The sequence below is a fragment of the Corvus kubaryi genome, unplaced genomic scaffold (assembly GCF_017639235.1).
Source record: "Corvus kubaryi isolate FWS band 111438036 unplaced genomic scaffold, C.kubaryi_AGA036_p1.0 71, whole genome shotgun sequence".
NCBI classification, from domain to species: domain Eukaryota; kingdom Metazoa; phylum Chordata; class Aves; order Passeriformes; family Corvidae; genus Corvus; species Corvus kubaryi.
The window spans coordinates 14,796,805-14,815,445 of NW_024582059.1; the positions used below are offsets into that span (position 1 = coordinate 14,796,805).

The 18,641-nt window shown below is 42.8% G+C and overlaps 1 protein-coding gene across 27 annotated transcripts in view; it reads right to left on the reverse strand.

The window, feature by feature from the left end:
- Positions 1-18,641, reverse strand: part of ADGRL3 (adhesion G protein-coupled receptor L3) — a 492,720-nt gene that overhangs the window by 131,062 nt on the left and 343,017 nt on the right. For 26 of the 27 annotated variants that reach the window (XM_042049541.1, XM_042049537.1, XM_042049521.1 and 23 more), the window contains one exon: positions 12,111-12,191. The exons of the other annotated variant lie outside the window; for it this stretch is intronic. In XM_042049541.1, coding sequence (XP_041905475.1) covers positions 12,111-12,191 — 81 coding nt within the window. The remainder of the gene's footprint in view (positions 1-12,110; positions 12,192-18,641) is intronic. 27 annotated transcript variants of the gene reach the window in all.

An 18,641-nucleotide genomic window follows, 5' to 3' on the forward strand; every position in this document is an offset into this window, starting at 1 on the left:
TTCAGCTCCCTCCAGGAACCATTTCACTGGAAGCAGAAAACAGAGGAGAATTGACACAGAAGCCCTGCATCCGAAAGCAGGGCCTCGAGATTTCGCTGCGAGCAAAAAAAATCTCGTCCTACTAAATGAGGCTCAACAGCTGCCACTCTCCTGTCTCCAGCCTTTGCTCGCTCCAGTAATGAACACCTTTGTACAAATAGCTGTAGATTAGAAAAGGAATTAACCTCCAAATAAAGGAGAAGCTTAATTAAGCATTGCACTAAAAGAAAACAGAAGGGAAGTACAGGTTAAAAAAAAAAAAGAAAGACAAGACAGCTGCGCAGACTTAATTCCATTTTTTCCTCTTGTAGGTCATTTTACTCAATGTAATTTCCTTTCTGTATTTGCACGAATTTGTTGCTGAGGCACTGCCCATTAACAGAAGGGTTTTTCCTGCTTTCCATTCACTTGTACCTTTTTCAATGCTTTGCACTACAACCCCTCCATCAAAAAAAAAAAAAAAAAGCAAAACAGATTTAAATTAGACTTTGGGAGTATGCCATTTCATATACTTCTCCCCAGAGAGCTTCAGCTAATTAAACAAATGATTGCAAAATACTCACAATGTCAACCCTGTCAGCTTATATGCAAAATATCTACACCAAGCTGTGGTTATTTAACCAAACACAATGCAAGGAGCACTATCCTTTGAAGATAAGCACAAACCTTAGGCTGTAAGGGGACACTTTTTAAAACCATGGGTGGATTATGGGGTGACCATGGACTTTGAATATCCCAGCCCATGGCCTTGGGAACCAGCAGGCACAGCCACACCAATCTCAAGGGACAGGAGCTGAACATCTGGGTGGCCAGGATGAGGAGACTTCAACACATTCCAAAAATAGATGAGCACACTGAGCTGCTCTTGACATTTAGGCTGAGCTCTATATTACTGCTAAGAGGACAGGGTAGGAGTGGTTAATGACGATGAAGGAAATATCTGGATTTTTGCTGTTAAATTGCTGCAGCTCAGAGCAAAAGCTGGAAAGAAGCAAGCAGATAGAAACAGGTGCCTGGGGTATAAAACCAGGAATATAAATGTTATGTGATTAGTCTGTGCATAGTTGCTGGAGGCAGTGAAAGTCTCAATTGTCTAAAGCTAAAGGATTTTAAATTTCTCTATACATCACATAAAAACCATCTTAAAATCCCCCCCCATTTTTTCCATCCCACCCTTTCCACCTCATCTTGCCTTCCTCTACACACGAAGCCATGCAGCTTGCCCAACAAGCTCTCTGTGCCCATCCCCTCTGCCCAGACCATGCTGCCTGTTTCTACCCTCTGCTACTCTTTATTCCTCCCATTTTCTTCTTTACAACACACACCTCCAGTATGAAGCATGCACTGACTCTCAGGACTGATCGCTCCTTTCCCTCTTACTCCTCCATCCTGCTCTTGTCTCACACTGTATTTAATCTGCCCAAGCAGGAGACACTTCCCAGGCCAGGCACCTTAGCTTCCAGAAGGATTTCATGACCAAGTGCATGCAACAAGGTCTAACATAAATTATTACAGCCTTAACTAGGAAAAGGTAATATTAACTTTCTTAAAGCCTTGCTAAAGGTCACAAGAACCCACTGTAAAGGCTTGAGCAAAACAGACAGTGAGGAGGGAAGGCAGAGGATAAGGGAGGAAAAGTTGCTGTGCTCATCACAGCAGGGTCAGAGGCTGAAGCTGATACTAAAAAGCACTAACAGGGTTAGGATGCTGTCATGCCTCCAGTGGGTTTCCTAGCCCTACTTGAGGACCACTGCTTGCTGTAGCTCTGGCAAACAGGACTGATCTGAGATGGGTGGACCTGCTTGCTCAGCACCCCTTGATTTAGGAGATGAGATTAGGAGGGGATAAGCCTCACCCCACCTGATCCAAGTGCAAACCCAGCTCTGTTGCACTGAATGTTTGAAAGTGTGAGACAGTAGTACAAGGCAAATAATATCTGTTCTTGGGTGCCATGACCACGATAACCCTGAGGACTCTCCTGAGGGCATTGTCCTGGCTGAATCAGAGAGGTGCAAGGCACAGCAGAATTGAGGCGAGCTCCTACCCATCCAGTCCTCCTCCTCTGTGGTTCCTTCATGCCTTGGCAGCAGTATTAATGAGAAAACAGTTTTGAAAGGGGAAACTCAGTTCAGAACGTTCCTTTAGGAGAAATGCCAAGATCCTTCCTTGTTTATTTTACTTGTTGTGCAAATATTTTCATAATGCTTATCAATACAGTCTGTAGAGTGTGTTTTTTAGAATAACCAGCATGGACATTGGTATCTTGATCATGACTCTGGCCTTTTCTCTGACTCCATACACTGGAGCTAATGCATCATTTGCCATTTTACTTTGTGTATGGTGCTGGCCACACTGCAGGCTCTTAGTGAATCAAGCTAAATGAATGAGAAAGGACTGAAATCACACAATAGACACCAGCACTGGAAATGGTCAGGAAATAGGAATTAAGGATGAATGCTCTGTTTACATGATCCAAACACATTAAGGCATGAGGAAGCTGTGAAATTCTTCACTGTACGTGTTTGGTAAAAGCATTCAGCTTGCTTCTGCCAGATTCCCTCTTAGCAGCACTGGTTCCAGATTCCAACTGCTGGGCAATTTTAAAGTTCAGTGAACAAATTGTTTCAATTGTTTGGTTTTCTCCCATTTTCTGAGTGAATTATTCTCAAATTCAAGCTTAGTTTTTGCTTCTAAATGTGAGCAATAATCTGAGGAGGCTCTAATCAAAATGGTGCATTAACTTCTCCCCCCACCCCCAACTTCTTCAATGTACATAACCCAGCCTGCATAGTTATGATCACAAAATATTAACATAATGTACTCTTCCTTAGCAACGGCTATAGTGTCAGGGGAACGCAGCCCATAATAATACAGCTTGATCTAGAAGCACAATAAAATATAAATAAGCTTGTTACACTTCAGTGGCACACAGGATTCCACTGTGAACGGCCTTCATGAATTTAGAAACCTCATCTTCTTTTTACTCTCCAACACAGATTATTTAGAAGAAGATTTATGGGCACAGATTCCCTTTTATTCCTGAAAATGAAATGTAATTGTTTACTCAGTAACAGTGTTATTTTGCTGCACATCTACCACTAAATTTGTGGGCATAATACAGTCACACACACACCCACGTGTGGAAAGCAGTGCTCATAATGAGATGAACGTGAAACCAGGACTTTGAGAAAATCTAAAGGGGAGACTGCCATGAGAGCATTCATAGTCATTTTCTAATGAAGAAAGCCCAAGCAATTTTCCCAAAAAAAAAAAAAAAAAACCAGCTGCAGTGAATTACTACTATTTAGCATGTTTAATCTTTCCCTGTACCTACCTGCAAAAAACCCAGCGGGCAAAGTCGTCTTCTTGCCTCAACTCCAGCTGTTTTTCTCCATCCCTGAAAGCTCCTTGGCCAACAGCCCCACAGCTGCTGCACCCTCATGCATGCTGGACCTCTAACCCTTATAATTACAGCTAATCAACCTTGGTATCTGTTCTTACAGGCAGTAAGATCTTTCAAATACTGCTTCTTGTGAGTTTTCAAGGAGAACAAACTACATCAAGCCGATCTGAAGGCAGTAACAAACCATTTGGAGCTAGAGGATAGCAGCCCTTCTCTTCTGAGCAAACACTGCAGTTTTCAAGCCAAATTTACTTGGCTGAAAATCATAAAACATGAGGCCTCTTATGAGGGAGCCAAGTTACAATCTTAGCATGGTGTTCCACAATCAGTAAATCAGTATTTAGTATGCATCTATTAAGGCTGGGATTTCCAAAAGCACTTTTTAAGAGTAAGGTACGCAATTCACAGGTATACCTTTCCCTCTGAATGGATTACATCACATCACTAGCATTCCCTGTAACAAACAAGACACAAAGAAAAGAATCAAAATTCAACAATCCACTTTGAGGAAATTCAGGGGCCAAAACAGGCTCTAAACCCAGACACTTTATAAAGCATCAGATCACTGTCTCTGGTGGAAATCTCTCATTCCCAACAGTATCTGATTCATCCAAAGAAGATTCCAAGAGCCAAACGCTGTAAAAAAACCTGCTTACCTACAGAGAATTCCACTGCACAGCTGAAGAGCCATCAAATAAACACAAAACTCTTCGACTCAGTGCTGTCAAGAGTAGTATGTATGAGTCTAACATGATTTGCTTGCATGGGAAATCATCTGCCTGCCTTTCTACAGCACTGCTGATGAACTTCTCTATGAGAACATGGCAAACTATATTTCTACATTTTACTGGAAGACAAACAAACTACACCACTGGATGGCCCCTCTCTTTAGAAGTGGCTGTTCCTAACTTGAATCAGAACATTTTTTACATTTCTTTTGTAAGGGTGATTTGCTTTCTCTAAATACATCATACACATAGTGAAAAGTAACAGCAACAGAAAATCACAGAATCATGGAATAGTTTGGGTTTGAAGGGACCTTAAAGGACCATCTGGTTCCAACCCCACTGCCATGGGCAGGGACACCTTCCACTAGACCAGGTTGCTCAGAGCCCCATCCAATGAGACCTCAAACAGTTCCAGGGATGGGGCAGCCACAGCTTCTCTGGGCAACCTGTGCCTCACCACACTCACAAGTAAAGAATTTGTTTCTAATATCTCTTACAGCTTAAAGCCATTTTCCCTTGTCCTATTGCAACAAGCCCTGCTAAACTGTTTGTGCCCATCTTTCTTGCACCTGAAGGTGCTGGAAGGTGCTAGAAGGTCTCCTGGGGGCCTTCTCTTCTCCATGCTGAATAACACAAACTCTGAGCCTACCTTTACAGGAGAGGTGCTTCAGATCCCTGATCATTATACATTATAACACTATTACATATTATAACATTAATAATAAAAATGCAGAAAAGGATGCTACTCCAACCTGGTCCTTTGAATTTGTACCTATTTGTGAATATACACAAGCCTTCCACCGAACAACTGGGATTCTATGTCCCACTCCAACACCCCCATACATTTCCAGAGGAATTCTCTGGAAAAACAGGGTTTTCATATCCTCCATCCTTCCAGGTGACAATGACACGCTTCAGTTATGTCATGGAGTCCTTGTCTAGACAGGCCTCACGTGACACAGCGCGAGAGAAGACACAACACACAGCAAAGGATGCCAGCAGCATGGCTGCAGTGGCAAATCCTGGCTTTCCAGGGTTGCTAAGCTCCTTGTGGCAGGGGGCTCCCCCAGGAAGCGCTACCTCACATCGTGCGCCTTTTTAACATCTCTGGATGTGTAAAATGAAGGCTGGTTATGCCTCTCAATCAAAGCACTGCAGACCAATCCTAGTCTCTTTCACACAAGCATATGGCTTAGGAAATCAGTGAACCTGAAATTTGATCTCTCATATGATTTATTTGCCATCTTCTCCCATTACACAAACATAAATATAACAGGCATTTTTCTGCAGCCCTGAAAGGATTCAGAATTAATACCAGGTGACAAAATGGACCATGCACCAGGAGGGGAACAGTTACAGTAAAAGCTCCTTCCCATTAATGGGGCCATTCATTCATATGCCCACTATTCCACAGGGGAGCTGGACATAAATTATGTATTTGACATCTAGTTATAGACAATTATATCTGACATAATGAAGTTATAATGGAAGGAGTTTGCACATTGTTTGGTTATTAAGTACCCATTTCTTGTCCCTGCACCAGGTGCCATGGTGATAGGCCATACAAATCATCCAGAAGAAATGCCAAAATGGGCTCCCTTACTGATAAAGCACCACACATGTTTATTAATTTAACAGCTTGTCTTATGTCTCCCCCATCTGCTCATTTAAAACAGTTATTTGCCCTATAAATATTTCAGGAAGAGAAGCGTAGCCAAAAATTAGTCTGGCAGAAAAGGGAAAAAAAAGTTTGAGAAAGGGTCTCATGCTGCATGCAGCACTACACTCTTTTTTCCACATTGAACTGGTTCAACAGCTTTTTTCCAAGCTGGTAATAGGACATTCACTTTAGATTAGTGATGCTTGAGGGTGCACTGCCATAGCTGACTCTACTTTCCAGCTGTTGCCACTGTCAGGTGGCTGGAAGCTTCCACCACTGATGGCGAGTGGCAAAACTCAGTGCAGCGGAAACCAAAAGCCACTGTCAAAAGAATCTCCTGAGTGCATGTCCATGTCCATTTTGAGCTTATCAGGTCATACAGTGGCTTCAAAAGGCCTACAAAGAGTAACATTTCAAGGCATCTTTAAATCACAGTTCATGCTGATCTCCATAGCAAAACTCCTTTACTCGGAGTAAAGCTGGTAAAAAAAAAGCTTCTTAAAAAGTGCCCTTTCAAAATTTTTTTTCAGATGACTAAGAATAATGGAAAAGGTGTTAAATATCACTCAGACTGTTCTTCGCCCCTTCCCCAAAATCCTTTTCAAGTATTTTCAAGTGTAAATACTTTGAACAGTTTCCACCAGCACACAGGAGTTAGCACTCCTCCTTGAGAGACTTTGTTCGCTCCAGCTTTCTGCTAGAGCAAACGCTGTTATCTTATAAATAAACAGCAATGCCCCGAGGTGCTCCTCTGCAGTGAAAACACATATTCCGGAGAAATAAGAGCAACAATTCAGCACCACAGTGAAAACCAAAACGGTGAACGGCGTGCAATTAACCCTTTCTGACTGTGGAGAGCTACAGGAGGCAAAGTGGGACCTCACTGATGGCAAAAAGCAAACAGGAGGACTACAGGCTGGCTGCTCTGTTGTTCTCTGGTTGTGATTCCATGAAACCTAACGAGGAATTAATAAACATGCACAGCCCATGTTGAAAGCAGCTGCCTGCCTTAGGAACAGCAGTGTAGAAGGTGGACATTTCAGTACAGACATGAGCCACAATGAAAGATTTTCAGAGAGCTCTGCATAAAACTGAGAAAAGCGTTATTATATCAGAGCTCATCCATCCCTTCACCATCTTCAGGACCCAACCAAACAAGCCCCATTCCTGGCAATGCATTCCTGCATCTGCATCTACCACTCCACCCAAAACCCACCCTGTTGCAATGCTAGGCTGTTTGAAGACTCATATCCAGCCTGGAATGAGGCTGCCTATCACAAGAAAAAAAAAAAAAAATCGAACTCAAACGAAAAGCAAACAAACAGCAAAGCAACACAACAAACAAATCTGTGTAGACAGATTCAGGAAGAGACTTCCAAACAAGGCAGCTGCAAATTCACAGTACACGTGAGGCTTGCAGTCATTGCAAAACCTTTCCACTGATGGTGCAGGTGTGGTGACAGTCACCTTCCACCCAACTGGTGCAACACCACTTACCTGCATGCCTCTCACACACTGCTTTCTTAAAAGCCACACGGGATAACAGAATGGTGCTGGCTTTCTGCAACGAACACTCACACCCCAGGATGGAGTGAGGGAAATCTTCTAGTGGGCTCAGGGCAGCCACAAAGGGGAAGCCCTGAGAAATGTCATCCTTGAAAAAAAGGCTAAGCAAAACCAAAGTACATGGCCAAGAAAGAGCAGGACACAACACAGTATCCCAGAACTGTGTAAGGGAAAAGGAAAGAAGGGTCCTGAGCACAGGGGTCACCAAAGAGCATCCACTGCATGATCCTTTCTTGGCTTACAGGCATCAAATTAGCCTCTCCCCTGGATTCGTCTACCTGAATGACGTCTGGAAAATAATACTGCCTTAAGAAGCTGGAAACATATAGCTAACTTAGAAGCAGCAGGATGAGTATAAGCAGGACCTCTGAGAGCAGCAGAGGGACACTGTAAAGGACTCCTGAGCTGAGAGAATGCCTTCCCCGGGGGGGCAATTCCAGCAGAAATGGAAAAGCCTGGAAACAGGAGGTGCCTGGCCCCCGCTGGCTCCCAGCAGGGACTCCTGAACGCACCTCTCTCAGTGCTGGAGCTGGGGAGGGAGAGGCAGGCAAGCTGGTGTCTCAGGGCCGGATGAGCATGGGATACATGACCCCGTGTGTCAGCTTGAATTAAGGCAAGGAGTGCTACTGGGTGGCCTCGCTGCCCAGCCCTCCCCTTTCCCTGGATCTGGGAAGGAGGACTGGGGCTGTGCAATAAGCCCAGCTGTCAGATCCTTCTACATCATCTGCAAAGCCATCGACCCTCTCTGGGACCTTTGGGAGGGAAAAAAATAAATAAGACCCAGAATTCATACTAACAAAAAGCCTACTCTATTTTTGGATATAAGACTTCACCGTGCATTCAGGAAAGGTTCTCCCTCAGATATTGCAAATGCAAAGTGGAGAAAAATGGCAGAATGGATCCAGGTTTTGAGCAAAGAAAGCACAAAGGGACATCTTCCGCTAGGATGGAAAAGAAAGGTGCAAACCCAGCAAAACCTCTGTCTCACTGACGTGCTGTCTAACCACTAAGGCCAGATTCTGTGTTTATGGAATATGAACCTGATAACTGGGGTTTACAGGAAAACCTCCCAGAGTGCCTTAACACAGTGCCAAAACAACCTCCCCGGCTAGAGACATCTGCACAGAAGGATAAGAACTTCCTGTGCCTCCTTTATTTGCTATTTATTTCTAGAACTGGGGACCAGTACAGAGTTTTGCTTATCAGCTAATGTTTAGGAAATGTACTGACTTCAAGCATATCAATCTCAAAGATAACTACTCTCTGAACTTCAACTTAGAAGGAAACCTTTACAAAACATCAGCTCAACAGGGGAGGAGACTTTCTCAGGCTGCCTATCTTGAAATGCCAGGCATACATTTCAAGATTAATATGATTCCACATATACACTAAAATCTGCTTCTATTCAGCTTTATAAATAGCTTTAGTGCACATATTCAGTGAGTTTAATTCACTTCTTTACTGTGTTTTAGTACCTGGCAGAATTTGAGTATAAACATTTAATTTCTTGCTATATATGATAATTCCATAAAACCCCTTTCTAAACCAGAGTATCAGTGTCACTCTCATCTATGAAACTCCTTGCTATTGTCAGTAACCAGTGATCCATTTTTAAACACAGGTTTAATCTTCAGTCTATGTTATCACAACCTAAGTTCTCAGATATCCCTGGAATTCTTCTGTACAAAGAAAATGTAAACACTTGCATAAAAATCATGTAGTCACATCCAGACTGTTGGACTGAAAGGAGGTGTAAAAATAGTGGTTAACAGTGCTTCTTAGATGGAGCTAATTTTACAACAGCCTCAAATTAAAAAGGGGGTGGGGAGTAAGAAGCATCTTGATGAAAAATGCTGATTCAAGGCTTCATTTCTATTCAGTGATGTACAGTGTCATTACTGGGTGGCTGCACAGAGCAGTGGCTCAGAGTAATTACCCTGTAATGCACAGTGACACTAATGTACTAGTAAACTACTGCAGTTTATACTCCATTCACCACCAGCGTCAGGACTCTGAAAGGCAGGTAAAAATCTCCTGCATGCATAAACAATGTGTGTAAATGTCACCAGTGATAAAATTTTTAAAAAGGAGAAGGAAGAGGCAGTTACAAATAAATCTGTCAGCTGAGAATTGCAACTGCATAGACCCACAGGAGCACTAAAGCTGTATCTTTTTTTTGATGATACAGGAAGGAAAGATGCTCCTATTAAAGCATCTACCCAGGCTCTATTTCCATTTATTACAATTAAAACTGTATGGTGGCTGCTTCTTTTTGCCACTCTGAGTGCGAGGTTGGCCTGCACCTGGCGTTCAGCTTAGTGCAAGGAGCAGCATGGAGGGGGAATGAAGAGCATCAAAGGAGTAGCCAAAAGCATTAGTGGTTTATGCTGACTGTCATAATGCTGCTCTGGTTTTAGAGATCCAGCTACAGGAAATGTGGAGGAACTCAAGCTTAAGGATAGGTGGTTTTGACTCCTTTGTTTGAAACAGCTCTTGTGGTTATGGGATGAAGCTTGGAACATGAACCAAGCATGTCCAAAGGTGTCAGAAAAAGCAGGCAAACAAAAAGGAATCATAAGCCTAAAATACTTAGGGAGAAAAAAAATATTATTACATAATCTCATGGATTTTGGATGCTGAGACTAGAAATGAGGCAACAGAGTTACACCTCCCACATCCCAGGGCCAGAGGAAAGCCTTGTTCTTCCCCCAGGAGACAGTACCAATTATTACGTTTTTAACAGCCCCTAGTCACCAGCTAATAGATTGATGCCTGGCTTCCTCCCTGGCCCTCTCCTGTTAAGTTACACAAGAGTATTCAAGTCCTTTTACCAGCACACAGCAGCAGTAATATCAGTCCTTCCACCAGGAGCAGCTCCTTCTTTAAGATCTCTCAGCTAGGGGGGTGGAGGCCCGGGTTAAAGGCGTCAATGTAGTAGTTTATGTTGGATAAACTCTATTTTACCCTCTCTGCAAGCACTGCAACTGTTCTGCCTGACCCACTTCGCCCTGCTCCTGGTGGCACTGCCATTTATCTTGCTGAGGTAGCTCAGCCCTCATGAACAGCAGATCACTGAAGAGTTTTGTTAGTCTTTAGCTCTTTCAGCTTGGAGAAAGCAAGACACAGGTTCTCTCTCTCTCTGCTGCTGCTCTTCCAGCATCCTTCAGTCTTCTATAGTCTGTTCAGATGCCAAGGCAAGGATTTACAATGACCCATTCTAAGTAAGCTCTGATTCATCACCTCAATGACAGACTAGAGAAAGAAGGTCCTGCAAGTCACAACTGTCTCTGCCTCACTAGAGTGCTCTGCTATAAAAGCAAGGTAGTAAATTTTACCACAGAACTGGAGGTTTTCAAATGACTTAGGAGAAGCTGATGATCTCAAATGCACACGTCAAATGCCAGGGTAGTTCACTTAAAGCTGAACGGAGGCTGGGGACTGCCAGGAGATTGTACACAATCAGCCTGGCTCATGGCAAGACCAGATTTGGAGAGAGGACTGTGCATCTGGCATCCTCACACCACCCAGCACATGGTTCCTTGCATATTTCAATTAAGAGCAGCTAGAGAAACATGTGCAGACACAAAACACAGACCAACAGCCTTACAGTGTTGCGGCAGAATGGTGACAATCACCATACAGGTCAATTTGGTCCCCTTTCTGCCACTGTAGCACCCTTTGAAGAGCAGGAAAAAGGGAAAAAAATCCCAAACCTAAGGTACAGAGTATCTCCATCCGATCACACTTTGGCTGTCCTTTTCCTCCCCTTCTCTTCTTCCACAACATTCCCTGAGTTTGATGTTCATATAAACTTGCAGAGTTGACCAAGAAATCCCTTCATATTCCTGTATGATTTTAGCTTTGCTATTATCTATTCCAAGAAGAACAAGCTGCTAACTTTGATATCATACCTGAATATTGACCAGCCTAACCAAAAGGAGCAAAGGGAGGTGTAAGAAGTCTGCAGCACCACATAGGCTTTCTCTGGGGACAAGCTCATTTCCCCAGGCCACAGGGGCAAACACTGGGGGCTTAGCACAGCACAGCACAGCCTGGGAATGATCCTCCAAATGGGGCAGAGAAATCAAGGCCTCACATTCACATTGCTTTATTTGCACCATTCAAGACAGGCACCTGTCTTAGCAAGGCCATTCTGGACTTACTCTGTACATACTGGCTACTAGCACCACTCCCAAGGGCAATCAGCCCACCTAAAATTTGAGTCATCCTCTATAATCAACATCTCTTCACCAAGTCTTAGGAAAAAAAACCTCAAGCAACAGCAATGAGGACTGAATCCAGGCTTGAACTACTGTACAATCTGTTCTGTATACTTCACTCACCTGAGGGGGAGCTGAAATCTGCCTTTTTGCATTGTGCCATCAGCTCCCTGTGCCCTTGCACTGCCATCAGGAAGGAAAGGTGCAAGACAGATGGCAGGACCTAAGGTGCACCTGTCCCTGCAGGAGTAAACTAGTGAGGAGAGCAAACCAGCCTGTGAAGTTATGGTATGTTCAAAGGTATGTAATGGGACACGTGGGACACGGTCATCTCACATACGCCTCTCTTGCAGGAACTAATTTGCTCCCCAGAGTGTCCTCAGATGGAGGGTGACAGCTTGGCCATGGAGGCTCTGTGAACAAGTGAGCAATGTCCACCCATGCCTGTGGCTGGTTTGGAATGCAAGTGAATGGAGACTGTCTCACTGACTCACCCTTGGATGGCGGTCTCTCCACATCCGAATCGAAGTGGATCGGTGGGGCAATGTAGGAAACCTGCCCATGGTGAGCCTGCCCTGTGGACAAATAAGTGGTTTAGTTCTGCTGTTTCCTACAGAGATCTATCAGGGCTATAGTCAAAACCACAGCATTTTTATGGCACTGGATTAAAAACAGGTTTGCAAGGATTTTGTTCTGTGTGTTTTCCACAGTGAACTTCCATTTTGTGGGGACATCTGGTGAAAAGCTGAAACCACTCCCATCTCTCACTTTTTCCTTGCAGACACGGGTACTCTGCTGAACTTTAGTTACACCTGCTTTACAACTACTATGTACACCTTGCACCATGTTCTCTTGAAACCTGTTCTCTATATATATGCTATGGAAGAGAACCTGATTTCACACAAGCCATTCAATGTGTTAACCTCACTTTAAGAGGGAAGCAAGCATTCCTATGTCACAGCAATTTTTGAAGCAAGCATGGTATGAAGCACAATCCCACCTGTTTGTCCCACTTGAAGGAGACACAGATATCATTTTTCAGAGCTCAGCATTGCTTTCACATAGGTGGAAGTTTTTTGGTTCCCAACACCACCATGCAGCTTCTCAGTTGCTAAAGACTCAATCCTTCTCCAGCAATCTGGAGGTAAGTATATTGAGAAACTTCTATTTATAATAAAAACATTTTTTTATAATTCATCTATTTACTGTGCCAATTTACAGGGTTGTTAATCTCTTCTTCTAAACATGGAAAGTTAATGACACATAGATTATGATAACAGTTAGAGTAACCTTCCCATTTCAAGTAATATTCGTTCTGCAATAAAAGCAGTTGATTCCTCTTAAGAGACACATTCCAAATAATTAATACAGCTCCCTGTTGACACTTGCTGTTGTTGCTCCAAGCAATTTCCAAGCTAGCGTCACAGGCAGCGGAGCAGTGGTACAGTCTTCAGGCTTCTTTGTAATGACATCCAGGAATACCACAAGCACAGTATGCTAGTGCACATAACATGCTGAAAACATCTCTTCAGGGAGATAAAATATTAATGGGAAAAGGGAGAAAAAAAAAAAAAGAAAGAAGTGTGTCTGAATGTGCAGGTTATATTTACTGCTTTACACTGAGGGTGACTCGGATAATTTGCATTATTAGCCATTACAACAACTGGACGTAATTCAGGTTTAAAATCTACCAACACATCATAAATTCCGTATTTGCTTTTAAGTGCTTTAACATGGGATATCTACTTCAGGCAAACCCATAGCAAATAACAAGTTACTGTGCTTTCCTCTTCTCGTTTACATGTTAAAAACCCATTTGATGTCATTAGTGAGCAAAAGTCATCATTTAATAGCTGCTTGGTTCTGCAGCAGGAACAAGGAGACAATCTGCTCTCACTCTGAGCTGCTTGATGTACGGGATGATCAGTGCCCTTATAACCACAGAACAGTCTCCCCATTTGCTGCATCAAAGATACTACTGAAATGTAAAATAGCTGAGCTTGGCAGGAAACTCTGGAAATCACCTAGCCCAGCTCAAGGGCAGAAAGAGCCCATGGCAAGTGTCCAATCTGATTTCCAGTATCTCCAAGGATGGAGACTCCACAGTCTCTCTCTGGGCAATCTGTACCAGTGCTTTACCACCCTCACAGGAAAAAAAAATAGAACAGCTTTTCCACTATCTGCCTGTAAGAAGAGCCTGGCTCCATCTTCTTTATTCCCCGTCATCATGTACTTATACATATCAATAAGATCCCTTCGACAATCTGGGCCAGGCTGGATACTTGCAGCTGTTCAGCCCATCCCCACAAAGAGATGCTTCCCTTTATCATCATTATGGCCCTTTACAGGACTTGCTCTGGGCACACTGCTGACACATGGTTTTTCGGTTTTTTTGTTGGCTGGTTGGTTGGTTTTTTTTTAAAATCACCTGGTCTTTCTGAGAGCAAACCAAAAGAGAATAATTCTGCAGACTTAAAGGGCTAGGCTGGAGTAAAGAAGATACATCCACATTATATGAAAGGCTAAAAACATCTATGAGTTTGTTTAGACATTCATTACAACTCAGTAATAACTATGGAAGCTTATTACTGCTTTATTAAGGCTTTTACTTTATATGGAGAAAGCAGTAGCATCAAATGCTCTCTAGTGATAAATGAAACAAGTTGCAGAAAGCTTTTATCTATTTGCTGCTGATGCAAAACACAGTACTTGCAAAAGAAAATCAAATTTCTGTTATTACTACTACATACTACTACTAAAAAACCCCATACTTCTGTTAGACTGCACACTTCTCACAATGATAATGAATCAAAATTTGGGTTTTAATATTCCTTCTCCAAAAAAAACCAATGCAAACAATTGTTGTGATTCATTTTCTGGGTATCAGTGCCAGCTCGCTTGTTCTTCAGACTCATCAGTGTGTTCAGACTGGAGAAACTGTTACCTTATAAATCTTGTTAATCAAGAGAATTACATTTTTGCTTTGGTTTTACTATTATTGCCAGCGGTGACCTTTGAGAGAGTTGAGGGAAGGAGGCAAGCAGAGGTGTCTGAAGCAAGGCCTGGCAATAGGACTGGTACACAAGCACACGGTCTTCTTGGCTTTAATGGCATTACAAAGGTTGCCACTGACTCCATTAAAAACCAAAATTCTACCCAGTGGACCTATGAAAGGTTTTGAGACTGGTATCACTGGTACAAGCTCAAGATGATCTCAAAGACTGACAGAACCAGCTTTCCCAAGTGAGGCCGACTCCCACTCCCTTTTGAGTGAATTTTGCAGTTTCAGATGCTTGCTGCAAGCCCCAGCCCTAAGAATGAAGGACTCCTATCTCCCTGTCTTCAGTTCCAGCTGCTGCAGAAAAGCACTTGTAAAGATGGATGTGAGAGCTTTAAAACAAAAATAAAAGGCAGAAACAGTCCACACCTGTCTCTCCAATCCTTCAGCTGTTTTCTCTGCACATTGAGCCTGAGCTGACAGTGGTGCAGGAAAAAGAAAGGAGACTTCTGACAAAATACCAAAGGTCAAGATGTCTCTGTTGCTGATGGGAAGTTGAGCACGCCTCATATCGGAACAGCTTGCATGGCCTTCTCCTGACCCCACCCTGCATATACCCATCTGCTGTTTCTGCAGCCAGCTCCCAGGTAAAAAAGTAAACAGCAATCAAACGTAATCATCAAAGTAGTGTTTGATGAAGTTGCCAATTTTGTATCTACTAGCTCATATTGTGTTCCATTTCCCTTCTCCCTCTTGCTGGAGAGGCCTGTGCCCATGGTTGGTTCCCTGTGAGTGGCACAGGCAGGGCAGGGGCAGCAACAGGCAACAAGGGCTAATGCTGGAAGACAACTGTGGATCACCCCTGACCTGCTTGTCTTGCACCATAACACAGGGATGCAGGTCTGGCCAATGCTGCCTAAATATCAACAGCATCTCAGGTGAGACAGGGCAAACAGCATGTGTGGCACAGGTAGGTGCAAGCCGCCTGTCTTCATAGCAGCCAGGCCACGTGCACGTGCTGTGACAAGGTGAGAAAATCCCCCATGTTTGGTAGCAAAAATATGGATATGACCTTGATAGTCTATCTGGTGACATGGCCTCTACCTTCCTCAGGTAGAGGAAATGAGAAAGATGTTTGTGAATTAGAAAAAGTGCTTGACTGGCCATTATTTTCAGGTCTGACACATGAGAGATACAATGCATTTTAAAAAGCCAGTAACTTAGAAGAACAAAGATAATGTTTTCTGAAGACTGAAGGAAACATCATAGCTTGGCCTAAGGGATTTTTTTTCCACTATTTTTGTAAAAAGCGATCTGGATGCTCATAGACAGAAAATAAACATCCACACATCTTCAAAAATCTGCCCCTAAGTGATTTAGTCATCTACAGATGCAATGATATAAAACTACAGAAAAAAATCTGCAAATGCATGGACAAACCAAGAAAAGTAGCAACAGAGAAGTCTCATCTGTGTACCTATTAAAACCACTTCCTCCTGGTCCTTTTTAGAAGCATACCCACTGTTTCTAGCACATTAACAGGGCAGGCCTTCTTCCTGATCCTGGGCCACATTTCCAGTGCTGGTGACATTTGATTGTTCTAGAGTACAATGCCTATTGTCATGTGTACACGTGGGCAACATTTCTGCCTGGCCCTTGCTTATTTTCTACCTGAGATATTCCAGTGCACTGTCAAAGAAAAAACCTGAATAGAAAACATAAGACTGAAAGATTCAAACCCCCAAAAGCAAAGGAAAAAAACCACCAACACTTACCAGACTACAAATAACTCATTTTAAAACATCTGATGACTTGTCTCTAAAAGCCCGGTGATGCCATGAAGATAACCACAATCACCGGAATGCATGGCTCTCCCTTTTCCCTGCTGCTCCTCTGCTCTCTGCCCATGGTGGGTATGGACAGTCGTGCACCTGAATTGCAGTTTTGCCCCATGCCTGACTCAGATCCAGCAGCTGCAGCGACAAGCCACCAGGAGATGTATTTATTTTTTTTTAAACAAACATGCTTCAGACTCTTTGTTCTCAAGGGATGAGAGTCCCCTTTCTTTGCTGTCCTTATCCAGAGGCAATCACTGCAACACAATTTTTTTTCTGTCATGTCAGATTACTCAGATTTCCACCTATTTTCCAGCTTCTTTTAGCATTCTTTTGTCTTCCACAGGTTCACCAGTTTTCAAGATCCTTTTCAGACAACCTAGTCAGCATTTCATCCAGAGGATTTAATTTAACTTTGTGCTGGCATCTCTGATGACCCATGCTTCCAGGTACTGCCTCTCCTACACCCTTTCTTGTCTGCACCTCTGAATGCAGGCACCTCCATGGATTTTTAGTCCACTTGCTTCGATTATTAATTAGTTAATACCCATGAAACCACAGATCCATTCCCGAGCCTTTGATTTCAGCTCTTTACATATTTGGGGTTTTTTTTGGGGACAATAGGATGGGCACATACTAGGTATGCAACATATATATTCTGAGGAAAAGTCTCGGAAAACATAATGACGATTTTACCAGTATCTCTACAGATAAAGTATTCTTTATGTTCTTTATGCTGTGGCCTATTTTTTTTTCCATGTAACTGAAAAAAATCATTATCAAAAGCAGTCCAGTTTGTCTGTGATGATCTCATCTATAAAATACAACATTACTTTTTGGACACATTTGTGTAATTCTGTAAATGTTAGCAGAATTTTTTAAAAAATCCAATTTATTATCTAGCAAAAGATTACATTTACTTTGCTGGACTGCAGTTTCTGGAATCATCACTCTCATCCTCTTTAATTTTCAAAACTAGTAAATTTTTTTCTTGTCTTTTTTTCTCCCTTCCTTAGTCTTTTTGAATCCCATAATATGTAGGCATATATAAAACATGTGAAAAGAGAAATTAAAAAGCAAGTGGGCTTGTTAACAAACTCTTTTGACATGCCATTAAACAAATTTAATTCAGACCTATTACTCTGCATATATTCAGACTTCTCCTGGCAGCCTTTTTTTCTGCCTTTCATCAATGACTATCTTTACAAAACATCATTCTCTCACTGCCCACCCTTTTCCATTTTGCATTAAAAGCTTTCTTTTTAAATAAAGCTTTTATAAAGCCATTCTCTTCCTCAGACATGTCAGAGTTAGCACGGATTCTGTCCACTGCTTCATTTATTCATGGCCTTTATGGAGTACCTCTCTTTCATCTGTACATCTCTCTTTCATCTCTCAATGCCCTTTTAACTCCTTAGGGTAGCAGCAACTCACACGCTCCATCTTCTTCTCTCGCTCCCTCGGTCATTTCCCTGTCCTTCCCTTGAAGCCGTGGATGCTTCTGAATACAAGAAAACCCTCTTTCCCAAGAGGAACTCTCTGACTACATTATCCCTGCTCTCTTGCCATTTTGCCTCTTGTATTTCATACGGGGAACTATTGCAAGCTTAGAGCCACTGCAGCAGGAAAAAGTAGGGTACCTGCAGTGTGGCTTCCACGAGGGACAGCTGGCTCCTGGTCACGTCTGCCTGCTGAAAACAGAGGTTACCAACACCAGCAGCCTCAGTGGGCCATGGCCAAGTTTCCCAGTACTGATTAAAGCAAACTTCAGGCTCAGTCAAGGCACCTGCCAAATGCAAAGAAGACCTTGGATGTGAGAAAGAAAATTCAATGGAAAAAAGAAGAAAGTGTTTGGCTAAGTCCCTGTCACACATGCCTCTCATGTTTTAGAGTAAATGCAAATCCAAAAGCAGCACCTGGCAGTGTGCTTGTGTGAGTGGAAGGCGGACTAGACTTTTCTGAGGTAGTACTATTCCTGTTTTTAATTTGTCACAACAAACAACAGCCCTAACAATGAGACAAAGGAAATCAAAATGACCCTTTTTGATGGCCAAGCTGTCCCTCATGTGACAGCCATTACCTGGGAGGACCAAGGCTAGGTTTGAGCTACAGGAGAAAATAAGGACAAAGTAATGCCAAAGGAATGGGTTAAAAACTGAGCATTACAGCAGGCGAAGCAATTGTAAGTTTTT